The sequence below is a fragment of the Trematomus bernacchii genome, unplaced genomic scaffold, assembly GCF_902827165.1.
Source record: "Trematomus bernacchii unplaced genomic scaffold, fTreBer1.1, whole genome shotgun sequence".
NCBI classification, from domain to species: Eukaryota; Metazoa; Chordata; class Actinopteri; order Perciformes; family Nototheniidae; genus Trematomus; species Trematomus bernacchii.
In genome coordinates, this window is record NW_022987851.1 from 5,843,181 (window position 1) to 5,860,175 (window position 16,995).

The 16,995-nt window shown below is 40.8% G+C and overlaps 1 protein-coding gene across 4 annotated transcripts in view; it reads left to right on the forward strand.

Annotated features, from left to right (window-relative positions):
• The window catches only part of LOC117468802 (rho GTPase-activating protein 42), an 80,708-nt gene that overhangs the window by 46,086 nt on the left and 17,627 nt on the right, over positions 1 to 16,995 (forward strand). For 2 of the 4 annotated variants that reach the window (XM_034113098.1, XM_034113099.1), the window contains exons 4-13: positions 1,141 to 1,212; positions 9,176 to 9,277; positions 9,487 to 9,597; positions 10,637 to 10,741; positions 11,548 to 11,677; positions 12,366 to 12,466; positions 13,028 to 13,137; positions 14,337 to 14,393; positions 16,474 to 16,552; positions 16,881 to 16,920. In XM_034113098.1, coding sequence (XP_033968989.1) covers positions 1,141 to 1,212; positions 9,176 to 9,277; positions 9,487 to 9,597; positions 10,637 to 10,741; positions 11,548 to 11,677; positions 12,366 to 12,466; positions 13,028 to 13,137; positions 14,337 to 14,393; positions 16,474 to 16,552; positions 16,881 to 16,920 — 907 coding nt within the window. The remainder of the gene's footprint in view (positions 1 to 1,140; positions 1,213 to 9,175; positions 9,278 to 9,486; positions 9,598 to 10,636; positions 10,742 to 11,547; positions 11,678 to 12,365; positions 12,467 to 13,027; positions 13,138 to 14,336; positions 14,394 to 16,473; positions 16,553 to 16,880; positions 16,921 to 16,995) is intronic. The other 2 variants (XM_034113100.1, XM_034113102.1) reach the window with 1 other exon arrangement.

The window sequence follows — 16,995 nt, forward strand, 5'->3', positions numbered from 1 at the left end:
GCAATATTACAACAAAGCTACAGATGTACACACTCACAACACAACATATAAATGGAAATATTTCAGGCTCAGAGAGATTGAAGCCTCCTTTTGAAGTCACTCGTTCCGGTTGGGTGCTCGAGCTGACAGGGTTATTTTTGGGCCAATGAGAATGCACCGTGATTAATGGCTCAAAACAAAAACTCCATCCTGAAACTGTAAGTGTTCAGTGCACTGTATTCGGAAGCTGATAGACCATCTGGGCCGATGACACCTCTAAATTAGAGCTGGTATCATAGACGCATTATAGACCCCAGCCCTTAGTTTATCGAACACACTCACCGCGCAGAATAACACCTTAAATCAACCTTATAGCCATGTCATTTGTGACGGTGCCTCCTGTGGAGCAGCCCCACCATTCTGATGTCATCTGATCTCGGTAGATGAAAGCCCATCTTGGGGAAATTCAGCAGCACCTTAATGGCACCTTTCCGAAACGCTCGCTCGCAAGGGTCGTCCGTAGACTGTAATTGGTGCAATATATCTCACCTAATCTGTTCCTGTCTCGAATGAGAAGGGAGAGGCTCCGCGAGAGACCTTTTTATTCCAGTCATGGCGCAGGAGAGGTCACCAATATACAGAGACACACCTTGAACATTTACATTCATTGCAGGCTGAAGTTGTAAAGCTCCCTCCTCTGCCGTGCGGTGTCATATTTCAGCGAGGTTTGACAATGCTGGTGCTTCACAGCTCTCATAAAAAGGCTCAATTTTCTTCTACCTAGTGAACCATTGTTGAGTGCTCTATCTCTTATCTCTGCTGTGCTAATTTTGGGTACCTCACAGTAACACATTGTTCATTGTCACAGGCTTAAGAGATATTAATGAATGTGATTGCTCCATCCTCCACTTGTGTTTGGACTCCATGCAACTGCATTTGACTTGATCATTCTCTGTGCTATCATTTCCGCTTTCCGGCACATTTATAAAGCTAGAACATTATAATAAAACTGAATGACTGCTACATTAAAAGCTTTTTGTGATATTCTTCCCGTCTAATAGTCATTTTGAGTTATTCAGAAGGTTACATAAAGTCAGATCACATCGTTTTGTCTGACTGACGTCTGTCTGTCTCTCTGTTTTTCTATGTTTTTCATCTCAGATTCAGAATGCAGATGATGTGTTGATTACACCGTTGGAAAAATTCCGGAAGGAGCAAATCGGTGCTGCGAAGGTAAGAGCCCACCTACACACGCAATTAGCAACTGAACAGTGGAAGATGTTGTACCACACTTGCCTCTCGTCTTCACCCCTTTCATCTCCCCTACAGTATGCAAATCATTCATTAAAAAGGAAGACGTGACACCTAGAAAAGTGTCTTAATTAGACTGATAGGGGGTCTAAAAAAGAAATCAGGTGGCTATGTGATATTAAATTATATTAGGACTTGTGAGTGAAAAGATCTTCAGTTATTTATTTATTTTTTCTTGTCTAATGTTAAGTTGAAGATGGCACTTTTAACTAAACAATTATCTGCTGGCAGATATTCTCAAACTGTGCTGTGGGTGTTATTTAAAAATAACATTGAAGACATCAAATGTTGAAACCACATTAATTAAACCACTGTATTTAACACATAATTGTACTTATTTACTTACAAATAGTGTTACGCAACATGAACGAGTGCTAAGACTTCAGTATCACAGCCTGAGTTCTGTTCACCCTTCAGAGCTACTTCTGTATTATCAAAATGTTATAATGCATTTATAATCTGATTACTGTAACCCTACAGTATCTAATATATGGCATTAACCATTGTTGTAATCTGATTACTGTAGACCTGTTACATGCAATGCATTCCTTCTATCCTATTGGTCATAGAGGATTGATAACAGTGGGCTTCTGCAGATGTCGCCTGGAGGCACCCTGGTTCCACTGTGGATATGCTGTTGAAGTTGCCTGCTAAAACCAGTGTGGGCTTGTTGCCACAAGCCATGCTTTAATTCCTGGCCAACGCAAAGGCATAAAATGAAAGTGTAGCCACTTGTTTGTGGTCTCTCTCTTGATGAGATCACACATGGATACTCCAGTAGAAGTCGGGCCCTTACAGAGAGCCCCCGCTGTGTCCCTCAGTCCACTGCTAGCTCTGCACTGGCCTCTGTGAATCATTTGCACATCTTCAGCCCTAAACCTCATAAGGGGAATTCCTAACTCAAAGTCTCACCCATCTTGATTTATTTTACATGACTTGACAGTCACTGGTCTGCAAAAGTAACCATTTTACTGCTTTTTAGGAGTGCAAGCCGCAATGTAAAGGAACTATTTCTCTTCTCAGTGCTGAGGTGTGAACATCCATCACTCTCCTTTTTTACTGCCCAGACTAAATAACCATTGTCGCTACATGTCTCAGCCACCGCATGTACCTACCGTAATGAAAAAGCACATATTGCTGCCATCTCTTTCTCTCACTGTCCCCCCCATCACAGTTCTCAGTGTTATTGCACAGACTCTCTATGTTTATAAAATGGTTTCTTAAAAGCCACAGCCCCCGTCACTCCCACCACCTCTTATTTCCTCCGACCACTTCCTCCTAATGGCTCTCTCCTCCTACGGCCCATCCCCCGCTAAACATTAGCCCAACTAGAGTGAGATAAAAGGCAGACATCACGAGTGGCTGAGCAACTTTCCACTGTTCCGAGAATCTGGAGAGATCTGCAGGCCGTCTGACCCTTCCAGTTACTGCGCTTCGGAACGTCAGACGGACAAACTGGGAGCTCTTGCCTTATTTGGGAATAATGCGAGTAATCCCATGGAGGTTGCGTACCAGTGTATCAGCTCCTTACGCACAAGCGCAACACTTTCATGGCCATAACACACCAGCAGATTGAATGCAGCACTACGGGACGTATTTGGCACAGTCTGCTTCACACAAATGCTGGAACAAACTTGTACATCATAAACAAATACACATCAAGAAAGCCACAAGAATTCAAACAATCATGCATTTTCACTGCATTTACCTTGTGTGCTTGCTGCAAAACCGGGATGTAGAACTGACATTTTTCAAAGACCCTTTTTCTCAGTTCCAGATACATTTTTGTGATCTGAAAGTTAACTTCACAGGCCAAGAACTGAACTGAAATAAGGACCGAAATCTGTGTTGGTTTCATTGTACTTTACTCTTTGCTGTCACTGCATCAACACAGTCAGCTCTGAATGAATTTCCTGTATCTTGGATCTCATCCTTGTGGCTGAACTTTCTCATAGTCCTGCTCCTCTGATTGCTATGCATGTGTATTTTTCACGTAAACTTTTGGAGTAAAACTGCCTAAAGCTTGGTCCCCATTATATGTGTTTGTTTAGTGGTTGTCAGGTTCCTGAAGGCCTGACAATTTAAAAAGTCCTTAGGGACAAGGAATTACCAGGGGGGGTCTAACTTTTGGCATTCCTGACAAAATGTTGTTCCATTCAAGGGTCCTTAATGTGGGAGCACCCTAGGGGTCCTTCACTTGCTGAGTGTGAGGAACTAGTGCAAACAGACCCAGATGAGAGTCAAGATAATTTGAGCTGTCCTCATCCTACAAGGGGTGCACAGACATCAGATGATTCTCTAGTTTGAGTCTCCAGAGGCAGAAATGACATATGCATTCATGCTATGAAATCCCAGATGCTAACCAAGACGCTGCTGAGGATAGGGATCAATTTAAGTGGTTGGGAAATATGCTCGCCAGCTGTGGGCTGCACTAAAACTTCAATCATAGAAATAAAGCATATACAGTATACATTGTTTTAGTTTGCTTACCTGGGGATGTTGTGCTAAAGAAACCATTGGAAATTAGGGCTGAGCAAAGGCTTCATTTCCAGTGGAAGTGTATAGTGCTGATGGAAAAGTGTTATCGGTTTACAACATCCTTCGGAAAGTTAATTGCCAACGGTACCAACAGATGGTGCCAATAAGAGAAACGTACACATAGTGACTTTAATTGACACGGTTTATGTATAATAAGATGTGACCAAAGTTCTGCACAGTTATCCCAGCAGTACTTTAAACACCAGATGATTGAATATGTAATTGATGTCCTGTTGATTTGCAGAACATTTAGCATAATAAACTTTGTCAGATTGTGAGAAAATGGTTGATGTAGCAAAGAAATACACACTGCAATAAGACAAGAAAAACAATAGGCTTCAAAAACACTTCGCCCAATAACAGTGAGAGAAAAGGAAGTTAAGGTGACAGCCGTGGGGATGACTCTTACTTTATGCTGCAAAACAACAAAATGCATGAATAGGATGATGGAAATTAAATACAATTCCTTTCATTATTATCTTGTCTGTCCCATCATATTCCACTGTGCCCTACCCAATAAAGCAGAAACACCATTAAAAACAATCTTTCAGAAAGTAATGACTTTTTTCTCCTGATCACTAGCATTTCACGAGCCAGTCAAAGTAGACCTTGAGAGGTCGGTCTCTTACCTGTTTGAAGGCGGCAGCCATCCACTGTAAATATTTTGAATTCTTGCAAAAGCAATATGCATTAAATTAGCTTATATTCAAACAGCGACAACATACAGAATTAACTAAAGGCCCTAAAAGTATAAGTCAGGAGTATATGTTGGCAGTTTTAAAAGGGTATTCATGGTTTCGCGGAAAGTTTTAATACAATTCCCTTTTATCTAAAGGACAGTATCCGCTATACACTGCAATTTAACAATGACTTCATTTTGATGGATGAGCTGACATAATGGTTTGTAGTCTTATTGTATTTCTTTGCAGTGTATTCACTGTTTTCTGGCGCCAAAAGTGACACTGAACACAGGACTGTTTCACATCATTCCCTTTTTATGGTGAACATTTCCAGACAATCTTCTCTGGCTTTGGGTTAAAGAAAGCTGAATTGTTGAGAAAAGAGTAACGTCATTGATAAAGATGAGAGGTTCACAAAGACACAGCAACTATTAGAATGGACATTGATATTAAATGCATAATAAAAGAAAACAAACTCTTCAATAACCTTGTTATAAACATAGAGTTATTTGAAGATGGCCTCAATGTTGTTATTAAAAAAACTTCCTGTTGCCTCGCACATAATGAGGGCAGTGTGAGAGAGCTCCTTAGTCATCCCCGACCAGTGTCCAAAACAAATAACCATTTGTGTATCATCTTAACAAGGAGTTCCAAACTTCCTGATGATTCAAAAGGTCTTTTCCCACACATGATGTAGCCCGTGCGGTGGAAAGAACAAGTAGATCTTAAAGGGGAACACCACCTATATTAAAGGGGCACTATTATGCAAATGTTCACGTTTCATAATTGTATTTTGTGCCTCTACTGTGACATGCTTTAATGTTCAAAAAGTGCTTTATTTTTCTCATACTGTCTGAAACCAGAGCCCAGTCTGCTCTGATTGGTTAGCTGGCCGGCTCTATTGGGATCCAATGGAGTCCAATGGAGGCGTTTCAGGCAGGGGGGGATGTTAGGGAGAGAAACTCCCTCTGGAGGGAACTTTGGGATTTTAGTCTTTGCAGATTATTTACATGCAAAAACCTGTATAAAGCACTACAGGAAAGATAAAACCCCAAAAGCATAATAGGTCCTCTTTAAGTTATTTCCAAGGCCTAGGCACGTTCAATCGGTATTTGTGAACATGAGCTACTCTTTCTCAAATCCAGACAAGTAAGTCTTGGGATGTGTAAATTCTCCTCCAGAGACGATGAATAATGTTGTGGACCCACACGACTTTCCTTTCACAAACTATTGCTATATACTTGGAGCACTCCCCTGGCTGCTCTGTGTCATCTTCAGCATATTTCCCTGTTCATGGTCTATGGATCAGCTCCAGATGTATAACTTAATGACATCACAAATTTGATCGCTCTAGTGTTGTTCATGTTTACTAATATTATTGACTGCCTTTTACTATAGGAGTGACATGTAAAACATGTGATAATGTGCATAGTTTCCCTTTAAGATGGAGAAGCCTTCAGGGATCCCTATAGGATTGAACGGAGCTATATTCCTAAAGCCTGCCAGAGGACTGTTTGAAACCATTACAATAAAAAAGCTTTTGAAGGTTTATGAGAATGTAGATACCAGCTTCTTACCCTATCAGATTCAAAGGCAATTTCTTTGTTCACTCTTCACATACTAGGCTATATGGAGCTTTTTGTACTTATATTTGTATTACTTTAGAATAATGTCATCATGTTCCAGCGAGAGAATGGGCACTAAATGGTATAAATGTGTTTTAGATGAAAGCTTTGCAGTTTGCCACATACACACTAGAAACAATATTTTTAGAAGTCTGGGTATTTGTTTTCAACTCTGTAGAAGCATCTGTTTGTAATTATTTCGTGTTAATTGGCCAACTTCTTGCTGCCTGTGATGTCTCCTCAGGAAGTGGGATTTCAGGTTAGCAGGGAGATATTTTCTGTCTTTGCAGCAAAGAAACTCCAGCTGAAATCCTTGCGTTCGCTCAGCCGCCCCCGTGGAAGTGAGACCCTCTCATGTGTGGTGGAGCATTAAAAAAAAAAAAAAAGCAGCAGCTATTGCTATTTAATCGCCATTCTGGACCCCTGCTCCAATTAGTTTTCTCTAATGAGCTTATAGAGATAGGTTGTGGAGCTCTCCTTTTATGTCCCTGCCCAGAGAATTCATTTTAAATGAACTTCTGGTGCTGCACGTGACACCTCTCTAGCCATTGATGTTTATTTTATGCCATTGTGTTGGAAGGAAATGAGGAAGTGTAGTGTGTGATAACCAGGGTTCCTTCCTCACACATTCAACCTACCTCACTGCTTACATCTGTTACCATGGCAATGAGAGGCTGAGAAATAATGGCCCCGAGGCTCGTTAGGGCCAGTGTCAAAACTGCGGATGTACGGCCACCCTCCAAATATGGCCCCCGTCTGCTCCCAGCACCCGTTCTTCTTTAGCACGCTGAGAACACCTGATGACCAGTTGAAAGGCTGCCTGCCGCTTTTCTCATCATTTTCCTCCCTGCAACGCTCCATTAGCAATTAGCAAATGCACACATACTACAGCTGGCATCAAAGTGCTCTTAACGTCAACATGAGATTCGCCCGTGAAAGATTCTACTACAGAGGAAAGCCGCATCAGAATTTCTCATCCTGTATCTGATTTATTCATGAGTGCGAACAAAGCAATCAGATGAGGAAATCTCCCAAGTGGTAGGTCCATGTGTGTTTTGTGCACTGCAGAGTGTTGGGAAGTACTTGGGCTTCATCCATTGCCAGCCAGCTGATTACACAGGGGGGGCGCTGGCATTAGTTTGTCAGAAACGCCCCTGTCATGTGTTCTTCAGTGTTTATATCTCTCCACATCTATGATCTCTGCTACCCGTGTAGGACTTCAAAGCCTTCGCCTGCAATGTTCCCTCCTTCTCTCGGAGAGTCTTTGCTATTTAAATTGTTTGTATTTCACCCTGATTACACAAACAGATCTGGGGGGCAGGGGGGGGGAGATGCTTTCACCACATGGACAAACCAACAAACACCTGGTGTTCTGCTGGGCTATCATTACGGTAGTGCCAGTTTGTACACGTTCTGCCTGGATCAAAACAAAGCAGGACACTTTGGGTGACTTAATCAGGCTGGCTCTGCCTCACAGATTCTCTGCAGCTCTGAGTCACTCCCCAGCTCTTTGCTTTGGACGTGTGAAAGAGTTAGTCCAGACAAACTGTGGAGGTGTTTTTCTTTGCGAGGAGTTTTTTGGCACACTGGTCAGCAGTGCTGGGAGATTCCTGCTGTGACTGCGGGGCTCAGCTAAACCTGAAGCTCATAATTTAATGTGATCCCCAGTGTGTGTGTTTGTGTGTGTTTATGTGTGTGTGTGTGTGTGTGAGTGTGCGTGTGTGTGCGCGCAGTGGTATTTTCCCCAGGGCTTTAGTTGCATGCGTGCGCACAAAATAATGTCAACAGTAGTCACAGTGGTAGACAGTCAGCCCCCTTTTTGTTATCTGAAAAACAAAAACACCCGACCCTGCAGGGAAATGTAATTCCTGGCAACATGATATCATATTTAATCACACATCTTTTTTACTTTACCTTTTTTTGTTTCTGAATAGTGGGCACACGGTGTACAGAATTGATTTTTTATTTTCTCCGCGCTACTGACAAGATCAACCATGGGGCAGACATGACCAGAGAAATGGAAATCAGATGCTACTACATGGAATTATCTATTGATTTTTGTGCTGTATTTGTAAAAGTTATGTAGGGGGGTTACAGTGTCTCCTGGTGAATTCCTCCGCTGTGTTTAACTGCTGGGGGGGAGAAGGGGGGGAGGTGCTGAGGCAGAACACTGTTCTAGGTCATATCAGTAGCTAGATTAGACTTGCTAAATTTCAGGGCCATGGGAATGAAAACAAACAATGAGGATCTGGTTACATTGGCCGTTTCCTCACACTTTCCCCCACCCCCTCTTTTATTATGTCTCTCCACTCGCCCCTGCATGAGTGTTTGCATAGCGGGACGGGCATTAAATGGGCAAAGCTTGGTTTAGAGGTCAGACTTGCAGATGAGACACTCGAATGCCCTCGCACAGTCAGGTTCTGTTTGCATGGGCAGAGTTTGATTAAAGCCTGCAAAGTGGATCTTTTTTTTTCGGTCAGGGGGAAAAAATGTTCAATCTCTTAGTCCATATGCTTTTATAGATGGGCATCTGGCATGAAAAGCCCATTTCCTGTTCCTTCATCGCAGCCTTCTGGGACACCCTGTCTGAATCCTGGGACTCGTGACTACATAGCTTGACTTGTCTTCGTAGGTGGAGCATAACAAGGAAGGAAAATGCTAACGGCATCCAGCCAGTCCTGTGTGTGACACTGCCAAATGCATTATCCCACTGATGATGAACACTGTTTATTTCCCAGTAAACTTGTGTCCCTGGCTGGGGCGTTGTTAGAATTATAGCGTGTATGGCTCTCTTGATAATGAATGGTTCTTATTGACCATGCCGACATTGTCTACTCGTCATTTAACAGTCATGTGCCCCTTATATGAACTGTAATAATCTATTGACAAGAATCTTGAATGACATGGGCCAAGCGGCATGTGAAAACGTAGTCAGACCTCCCCCTAGTGGCAGTTCCAACACACACACACAGCCACATCAGGAATACATGAGACATTTGTGGTAATGTTTAAGCCTTTTATGTGTTTTGTGGATCCTTTCAGGAGGGGAAAAAGAAATTCGATAAGGAAACAGAGAAATACTACTCCACGCTTGAGAGACACCTCAACTTATCATCCAAGAAGAAGGAAGCATATCTGCAGGAGGTAAAACCAAAGCAAATGTTCTGATCCTCTCAACATGTCTTTGAATAATGCGGTTTTATGGCTCAGTGTAAAAATAAAGCTGTTGTTTGTGCACCACTCTTGCACACCCTTCTCCTAGGTACATTAACTCTCTGTCCACACAGTGCTCTGCCAGTTTGACCCCCCGCCTTTGTGACGCCACTGACCCTGGTTTGTTTGCTATTTCTCAGGCTGACACGCAGATTGATAAGGAAAGACAACTCTTCTACGATGCGTCCCTTGAGTATGTTTTCAAAATCCAAGAAGTCCAAGAGAAGAAGAAATTTGAGTTTGTCGAGCCGGTAAGAATCAGTTTTACATATTTCTGTGCTCAGTTCATGCACATTTAAGATGCTGTAATTGCTTTGCTTTACTTAATATGTTGTTAAAAGCTTAGTTTAAGTGGCATCTAATTAAAAAAAGCACAGACTGTATTTACTGCTAATAGAAGTAGCTTTGAGAGATGTATCATTGTGCGTGTCTTTAAGAGTCTGTCGTCTCTTAAAGACACGCACAATGATACATCTCTCACAGGTATAATTATACGCTTGTGTATACTACTAATTTGTCATCTTTATCGCAAATTCTATGTGATATAAGTCAATCCATTTGTGGAAGGTAGTGCGTTAAATGAGATGAAGTGATTGTTGTGAAAAGCCTGTATAAAAACCCCCACCTAACAGATTTATGGAGTCAATTCTAACATCTTTAGCGTAAAAGTTACCAGGAAGCATTAAGTCCTGTAAGGTGTTAAATGTCTGGAAATGTGAGATGGGAGCAAGTGAATGTTATTTTGTTTACACCCACTGGCAGCTCACTCAGAGCTACAGCCAGAAATCTAAATCTGCCGGCCCCAGGTAGTTGGGGGGGGGGGGTTTTGTGCGGAAAATTACATCAATATCTGTCAGTCGTAAAGAGTAAGAACCTTCAAAAAAAGTTATTTTCTGGGGCAATATTCAGTGCAACGAGAAAAATGTATATTGGTTGGATTTATAGATGTTTAAAAAGAAGTGAATTCATTTTTGACTGGCAATGCAGTATGAACATCATTTTTAGTATTTTAAAAGAAAAGTAGATATCAATGTAACATTTATCTGAAAATGTGATTGAAAGCACAGAATTAAAGCAAATTATGTCGTTTTTACAGTATCATAATTCAAACCATGTTGGAAAAATAGAATACACTGGATTCCTGATGTTAAAGAGATTCTGAATGTGCGATAATAGTGATTATCAGCGTTTTTAGTGTTCAAAATGGAACATTTGATGTCGCAATGTTGCTTTTTAAAATGGCATTTCTCACTTCCTACAAATCACCCCCTATTATTGTTCCCTTTCCAGCTCCTGGCCTTCCTTCAGGGTCTGTTTACGTTCTACCATGAAGGATACGAGCTGGCTCACGAGTTTGAGCCGTACAAACAACAGCTCCAGTTCAACCTACAGAATGTAAGTCCCAGCAGCTCCAGGGTGGTACACAAAGGCAACCAGCCACGTAATCAGATTCTGCAGCTTATCATACCCCCATATAACAAGCAGAGTTTTTACAAATGGATAGCTGTGTGATTAAATGAGATTCTTTGCTGCAGGGAGGATCAATATTTTTCTAGTGTTGTATAGCGGGCGGTTACTGCTGGCCATTTAATGCTAGTGTGTCAAGAATTGGGAGTAAAACTCCAGCTGCCGCCATGCCCTCTCCTTCCATCACCATGACCTCACCACTTGCAGCCTCAGGGCTCAAATTTCTCTCTGACCTGAAATGTCAGCGCCATTGCCCTGACAATTTCCACTCGGTAACCCTCTCTCCATGTCCTCAGATGCAGAGGGCTCTAATAGGAGCTGCTGAAGGTGAAGCTGTCTCAGCACCGCTCTTGTAGTATCTAAGAAACAGCCTCATCCTGACCTTTTTAAAATCCAAAAAGAGAATTCCTGGAAGCATTAAGAACTGTCTCTCTGTCCTAATTTGCATCACCTCAAGTGTATCCCTGCAGTACAAATGTAGTGTTTTTGAATTAGATGCTGTCTGTATTTCCATAAAGTTTGCCAATGTGTTCTTTCCCCCAGGTGTTCTCGCGTCATTGCACAAATGTAAAGCATTTGTCAGATGTTTGACGTTTTTCCTCTATTTGTTTCAGCCTGACGTAGACAAAATGAAGCTATTCAGTATGAGATGAGAAATAGCAGGGGGAAAAAACAGTTACACAAGACTTCCTCTGTTAATGCAATTATAATCCAATCCTCTGTTTTCTGCGCAGACAAGAAACAACTTTGTGAGCACTAAGCAGGAAGTGGAGAAGCTGATGAAGAGGATAAGGTCTGCAGATCAGGACTATAAACCCCCCGGCCAGTGGACGATGGAAGGCTTCCTGTACGTCCAGGAGAAACGTGAGTCTTTCTTTCTGTTTTTTTCAAAATCTTTTTATTTATTGTTGTACTTTCAGCACATTAAACAAAGTACAGAACAATTTGTTTGTTAAAGGAAAGACAAATACCCATCCCCTATCCCTTACCCCCACCCCGTTAGGTCATGGTCACAGTAAATAGGAAACAATTAACACATACAAATAATAATAATAATAATACAAATAAATGAAATAATAAATACAATAAAAATACACAAAGTCACACAAAGTCACAAATAGCAGGAAAACAGCAAATTCACATTGAGTAAAATAATAGATAACTAAAAAAGAATTAAGACATGGGCGAACAATAAAGGATAAACAGAGTATTGTTCAACCTGAGTCTTTCTAACTAGACTCCCACCAAAGCCAACCCCCCCCCCCACCGTCCCCAGCCCACCCCACCCCACCCCACCTCACTTATAAGTGCATGGTTTTACATCATCCATCACCATAAACATGTCTTGAGTTTTCCCAGGCTTCTCTCACACAGAGCTCATAATTCATCCTGTTTACCGTTTCACTTTGATGTGCTCTCAAGTAAAGGGGGGGGTTTACTCAATGGTAGATTTTATCTGCGGTGATAAACATTTGATTTATCACACTTTAATTGCACATTGATTTTCAGGAGTCTTACCAGAAGTAATATTTTGGTCATGTGTCTGTCTCAGGTCCCCTGGGATGCACTTGGACTCGTCACTACTGCACGTATGAGAAAAGCAGCAAGAACTTCAGCATGAGCAGCAATGAAAATAAATCCGGCGGGAAACAGGTTATTTTAGCTTAGTTTATTTTTTCTGTTCATTTTAGTTACACATACAGATAACAAAAGAAAAGAGAAGCTAGTACAATCTGTGTGGATGAAACAAAGAACTCCCTTGAGCCTTATAAGACTCAACCCAGATGGGGGGAAAAGATGACAGGACTGCAACTTGAGAACAGAAATCGAAAGGCTTGTTAACTTAAAGCAGACAAAAATGCTTCAAGGATAACGACATTCACAAATAACAAGAGAGGGGAAGGAATGAAAATAACATTTTAACAGAGAGAAATTGTGTCTTGAACGTATTCATTACATTTACAAGCATTTGCTTATAAAGATTTGTAAAAACTTCATGAGACTTTATATAGATCCAATAATAAAGTTATAAAAAGTTGTTTATTTTGTGTATTAGATCAACCTCCTGCTACCGTCCTATACGTTTTGAGATTAACCGATAGGACGATTCATGTGTTTTTACTTATATGAACTTCAACGGAAAGTATTTGACATCATTTTTGTCATGTTTCCCTTTCATTTGTATTTAATAATGTCTTGTTTGTTTATTTTTAGAATGGTATGGTCGTGAACCAGCCGGAGATGTTTAAGCTCAAGTCCTGCATTCGGAGGAAAACGGACTCCATCGATAAGCGCTTCTGCTTTGATATCGAAGTGGTGGAGAGGTCTGTGATCTGAATCATCTATGTTTCCAAAAATGTCTTGCAACTTACCTTGACTGAAAACATGATCTTTAACACTAGTACCATCACCTCAAGCGTGTCAACATTTATTTTCCATGGTTAGTTAGAACAGTGGATTAGGAGAAAATGATTAGAAACAATTGAATATGCAAAGATCAGCATGGTATGATCTGTTCAATTTAAGCTTAATTAAAGGGGACCTATCATGCAAAATGCACTTTTGTACGTCTTTTATACATGCATATGTGTCCCCGGTGTTCCAGGGAACTCACCAAGTGTCAGAAAACACAACCCTCTCTATTTTCCTCCATACCCAAATCTCTAAAAAAGGGGCTGCAACGGATCTGATAAAAACTGATCCAGATTTGAACACTGTCCTGACGTCAGGACGGTGGCGCTACGGCTATTGGGCCAACTCCACCAATCAGGAGGAGACAGCCACGGCCATTGCCGTTCGAAAGCGCTGGAGACGCTGTAGTACATATGCCAGGCCTGTAGGTGGTGCTGTTCTCACAGAATCAGCCCTTGCAAAAACAGAGCTAAACATTTTCAAATTGAACGAAATGAGGCATGGCTATAATGCATGATCTGTTTGGTATTTTGAGAAAAAAATAAGTATAAATATGCCTTATATAGGTATGGTCCTACACTATATTATTATAATATAGCATGATAGGTCCACTTTAACCTTAGGTGAAACTGTATCATATTCTAGCTTCTGGTAATAATAATAGCTACCCTGCAATTGCTTTGGTTTTTATAATGTGTAAGTTAACAGTAAGAGAAATGTAAGGCTGCATACCTTTTTTGCTAGCATAGCAGATTGACCAACATGAAAACAGTGGTGATAAACAGACTGTTTGATTAATCAAAATGAAGATTAAGCAAGCGCATGTGGGATCTTTTTGTTCTCATGCATTTTGTGCCAGCCAACTGATACTGGCAATTAACCTGCATTATCCTGGGAGTACTCAGCACTTCAAGAGGCATGCAGGTCTGATTAACATCTTCAAAGAGTCCCTGTTTACCAGATGTTTTCAGCTCTGTTTGTCTCCTGCATGTTCCTCAAGTCCTCTCCCTCCCAAGATCTTTGTTTGTTTTATGTGTCCACGACTTCAATATTTACTCCTTTTTTTTGTTTTAACCCATTCCGTCTTTTCTCTGTGTTCGTGTCGATGTAGAAATGACATCTATCGTGGAACTCTTTTCAGGCCACTTCAGTTTTTCTGTAAAGTCCGGTATGTGAACTGACCAGTGCTGCCCTTTTTTCAGAGCAGTTGCATGTGCTGCATGTGTGCTGCTAATATCACCATTCACTCAAATCCAAACCTTCTAATGAAAAACTGCTGCCTTCTGAGTACTTCACAAAATCGCTTGCTCAATGTGGGCCTCAGGACACAAACACATTCATAAATGATTTCCACTTCACTGCAATTAATCAGATATTACATTGATTTATGTCATTCTGAGAATCAATTGATCATTTTGCCTCTTTTTAAACATTTTAATTAATGTGGCTGTATGGGAATATTTATAACTAATTTGTATTTATTGATGTACTGGGGAATAGGAATGGGATCTAACACGTTATAGTTAGCTTTCCACTGATGAGCAGTGGCGGAATTGATCAAGTCAGACGTAACGAGAGCTCGATATAAGCTCATTATTGTGGCGTGTTCTTCAGGATTATGGTGCTAGCTCATCACCGTGCATTATTGTTGCGCAGCACCAGCACGGCTCACCCTTGGCGAGTGTTGCTGAGCATGGACAATAACTGCAGTTTATTTGCAGGACAACTCATTTATCATAAACGGCCATGCCCCCAAGGTGATTGTTCCAACCACAAGGACAATGTGGGCCAAGCTCCAGTCAGCTTCAAGCTCATCCATTCATCCTCATTATAATAAACATGCTGTTACACCTATAGCCCCGCCAGATCCAGGCCAACAATCTCACAATCTCATTTTTAAAGGGTTCACGTAAGTTAATCAAGGGGTATTCAGCCATGCCAATGGTTTTATTTTATTAGACCAATGAATACAATTTAATTGACTAGCTCATTGTAATGAAAATAAAGTTATTTAATAAATTCCCAAGCAACATGTCTTTCTAGAAAGAGTATCCACAGTATTCCGGATAATCCACATATATTGGATTTTTCAGGAGGGGGACTTGGTCAATTTGATACAAAAATAATCTTTTTTTTTCATATTTGCTCAAACATTTACTATATCCTGCTGAAAGTAGTGCGTAAGATAGATAACATGAAATACATCCTGTTAAACCGTACCTCTCTAGGGCATCTACAATAACGAAATAAAAATGCAATTACTGTTCATGAACTCGCATTGAACTGTCAGACTAGGCGACACTGATTATAATCATCTATTATATCAATCAATCAATTATGAATCAAGATTCTGTTACTGCATTGCCTATTTTCTCACCTCAAATGATTTAAAATACAAATGCTGGTGACGTACTGTTTAGCTGTAAAATTAAAGTAAAGTTGAAACACTCATGCCAAACATCGCCCACCCGCTGGAGCTCACTTTCTCATTTGACAGTACACTGAAAACATCTGACTGAAGAAATAGCCAATGCAGTAACATGCACCTGATAATTATGTTTGATAAAAGCTGCCTAGTTTTCAAGTTGAACTTCTTTTGTGTTATTTTGTTTTTCTTTTATTGAATCGTGTAAACTCAAAATACAAGTATGATCATTCAAATGAAATTCCTTCCACCTCCATTGTTTTAGAGATATACATCCGAACTTGGTCAAATAAATCCCAAACCATCCACATGGTAGTATATCAATAGAAGTAACATTACAAATGTGGGCGTCTTTTGGTAATTCAGTTAATATAACCTGTTAATTGCAACACATTCAACTTGACATGGCTCAATGCTGATACTAACCATCACTACTGGATGGGCTTCGTCAGATATTGTTAAAGTTAGGTTACTACATCCTGTGAGATAACACTCAGAGAAGTTTCAGCGCTATACTGTATGTAGCACTTGAGGTGAGATATAAGACACTAGAGTAGACGCAGATAATCAGTAGCATGTTGGGTCCAAAAAAAAAAAAAAAAATCATTCTAATATCAAGCACATGTAGCATTTTAATTGGGAGTGGAATGTGATGCACCGAGCCAACCGAGGGCACAGTTTAAAGTCAAGCATTTGCACATGAGCTATTTTAGTCACACAAGTCCTTTTATAGTGGTCTCAGCCAATGTAAACAAGGTCTGTCCAGGGGGCCCCAAGGCAATGAGATCAGACTGAGAGCAGCTTTTCTCTGAAATCTTTCCAGGCATGGCGTGATGACTCTGCAGGCACAGTCAGAATCCAACAGAAGATTGTGGCTGGAGGCCATGGATGGCAAAGAGCCGGTGAGGAGCTCTGCCTGTTTGTCTTTCAAATATTCATTTTGGCCTGCCTGCTGTTTGGTCTAGGATTGGGGGGTTTTATTTGTTGGTTTTTCTACAGGAAATCAATACCAAATGTGAATTATGTGCCACTGGCACCCTCTTCTGGTGGGTTAAGGCAGTCTTTTTTGTTTGTTTTTAAGAAACCATGACCTCACCATCCACTTGCTAAAAATAGGAGAGTCCACTTAAAGCAAAGGACAACTGGGGGAACAAAACTCTTTGACATCATTATTTTCTTTCTGAGATGTTTCCCCTTAATTTAATAATTATGTGCTTGAAATGTCTCTAGATCTACAACCTGCCTGCCATATTAAGCAAAAAGGAAGAGAGTAAGTGTGTTATTTTTCCAATTCATCATCAAAATGCATACATTTAGCTTGCCAAGACTTGTAATAACATCCCAA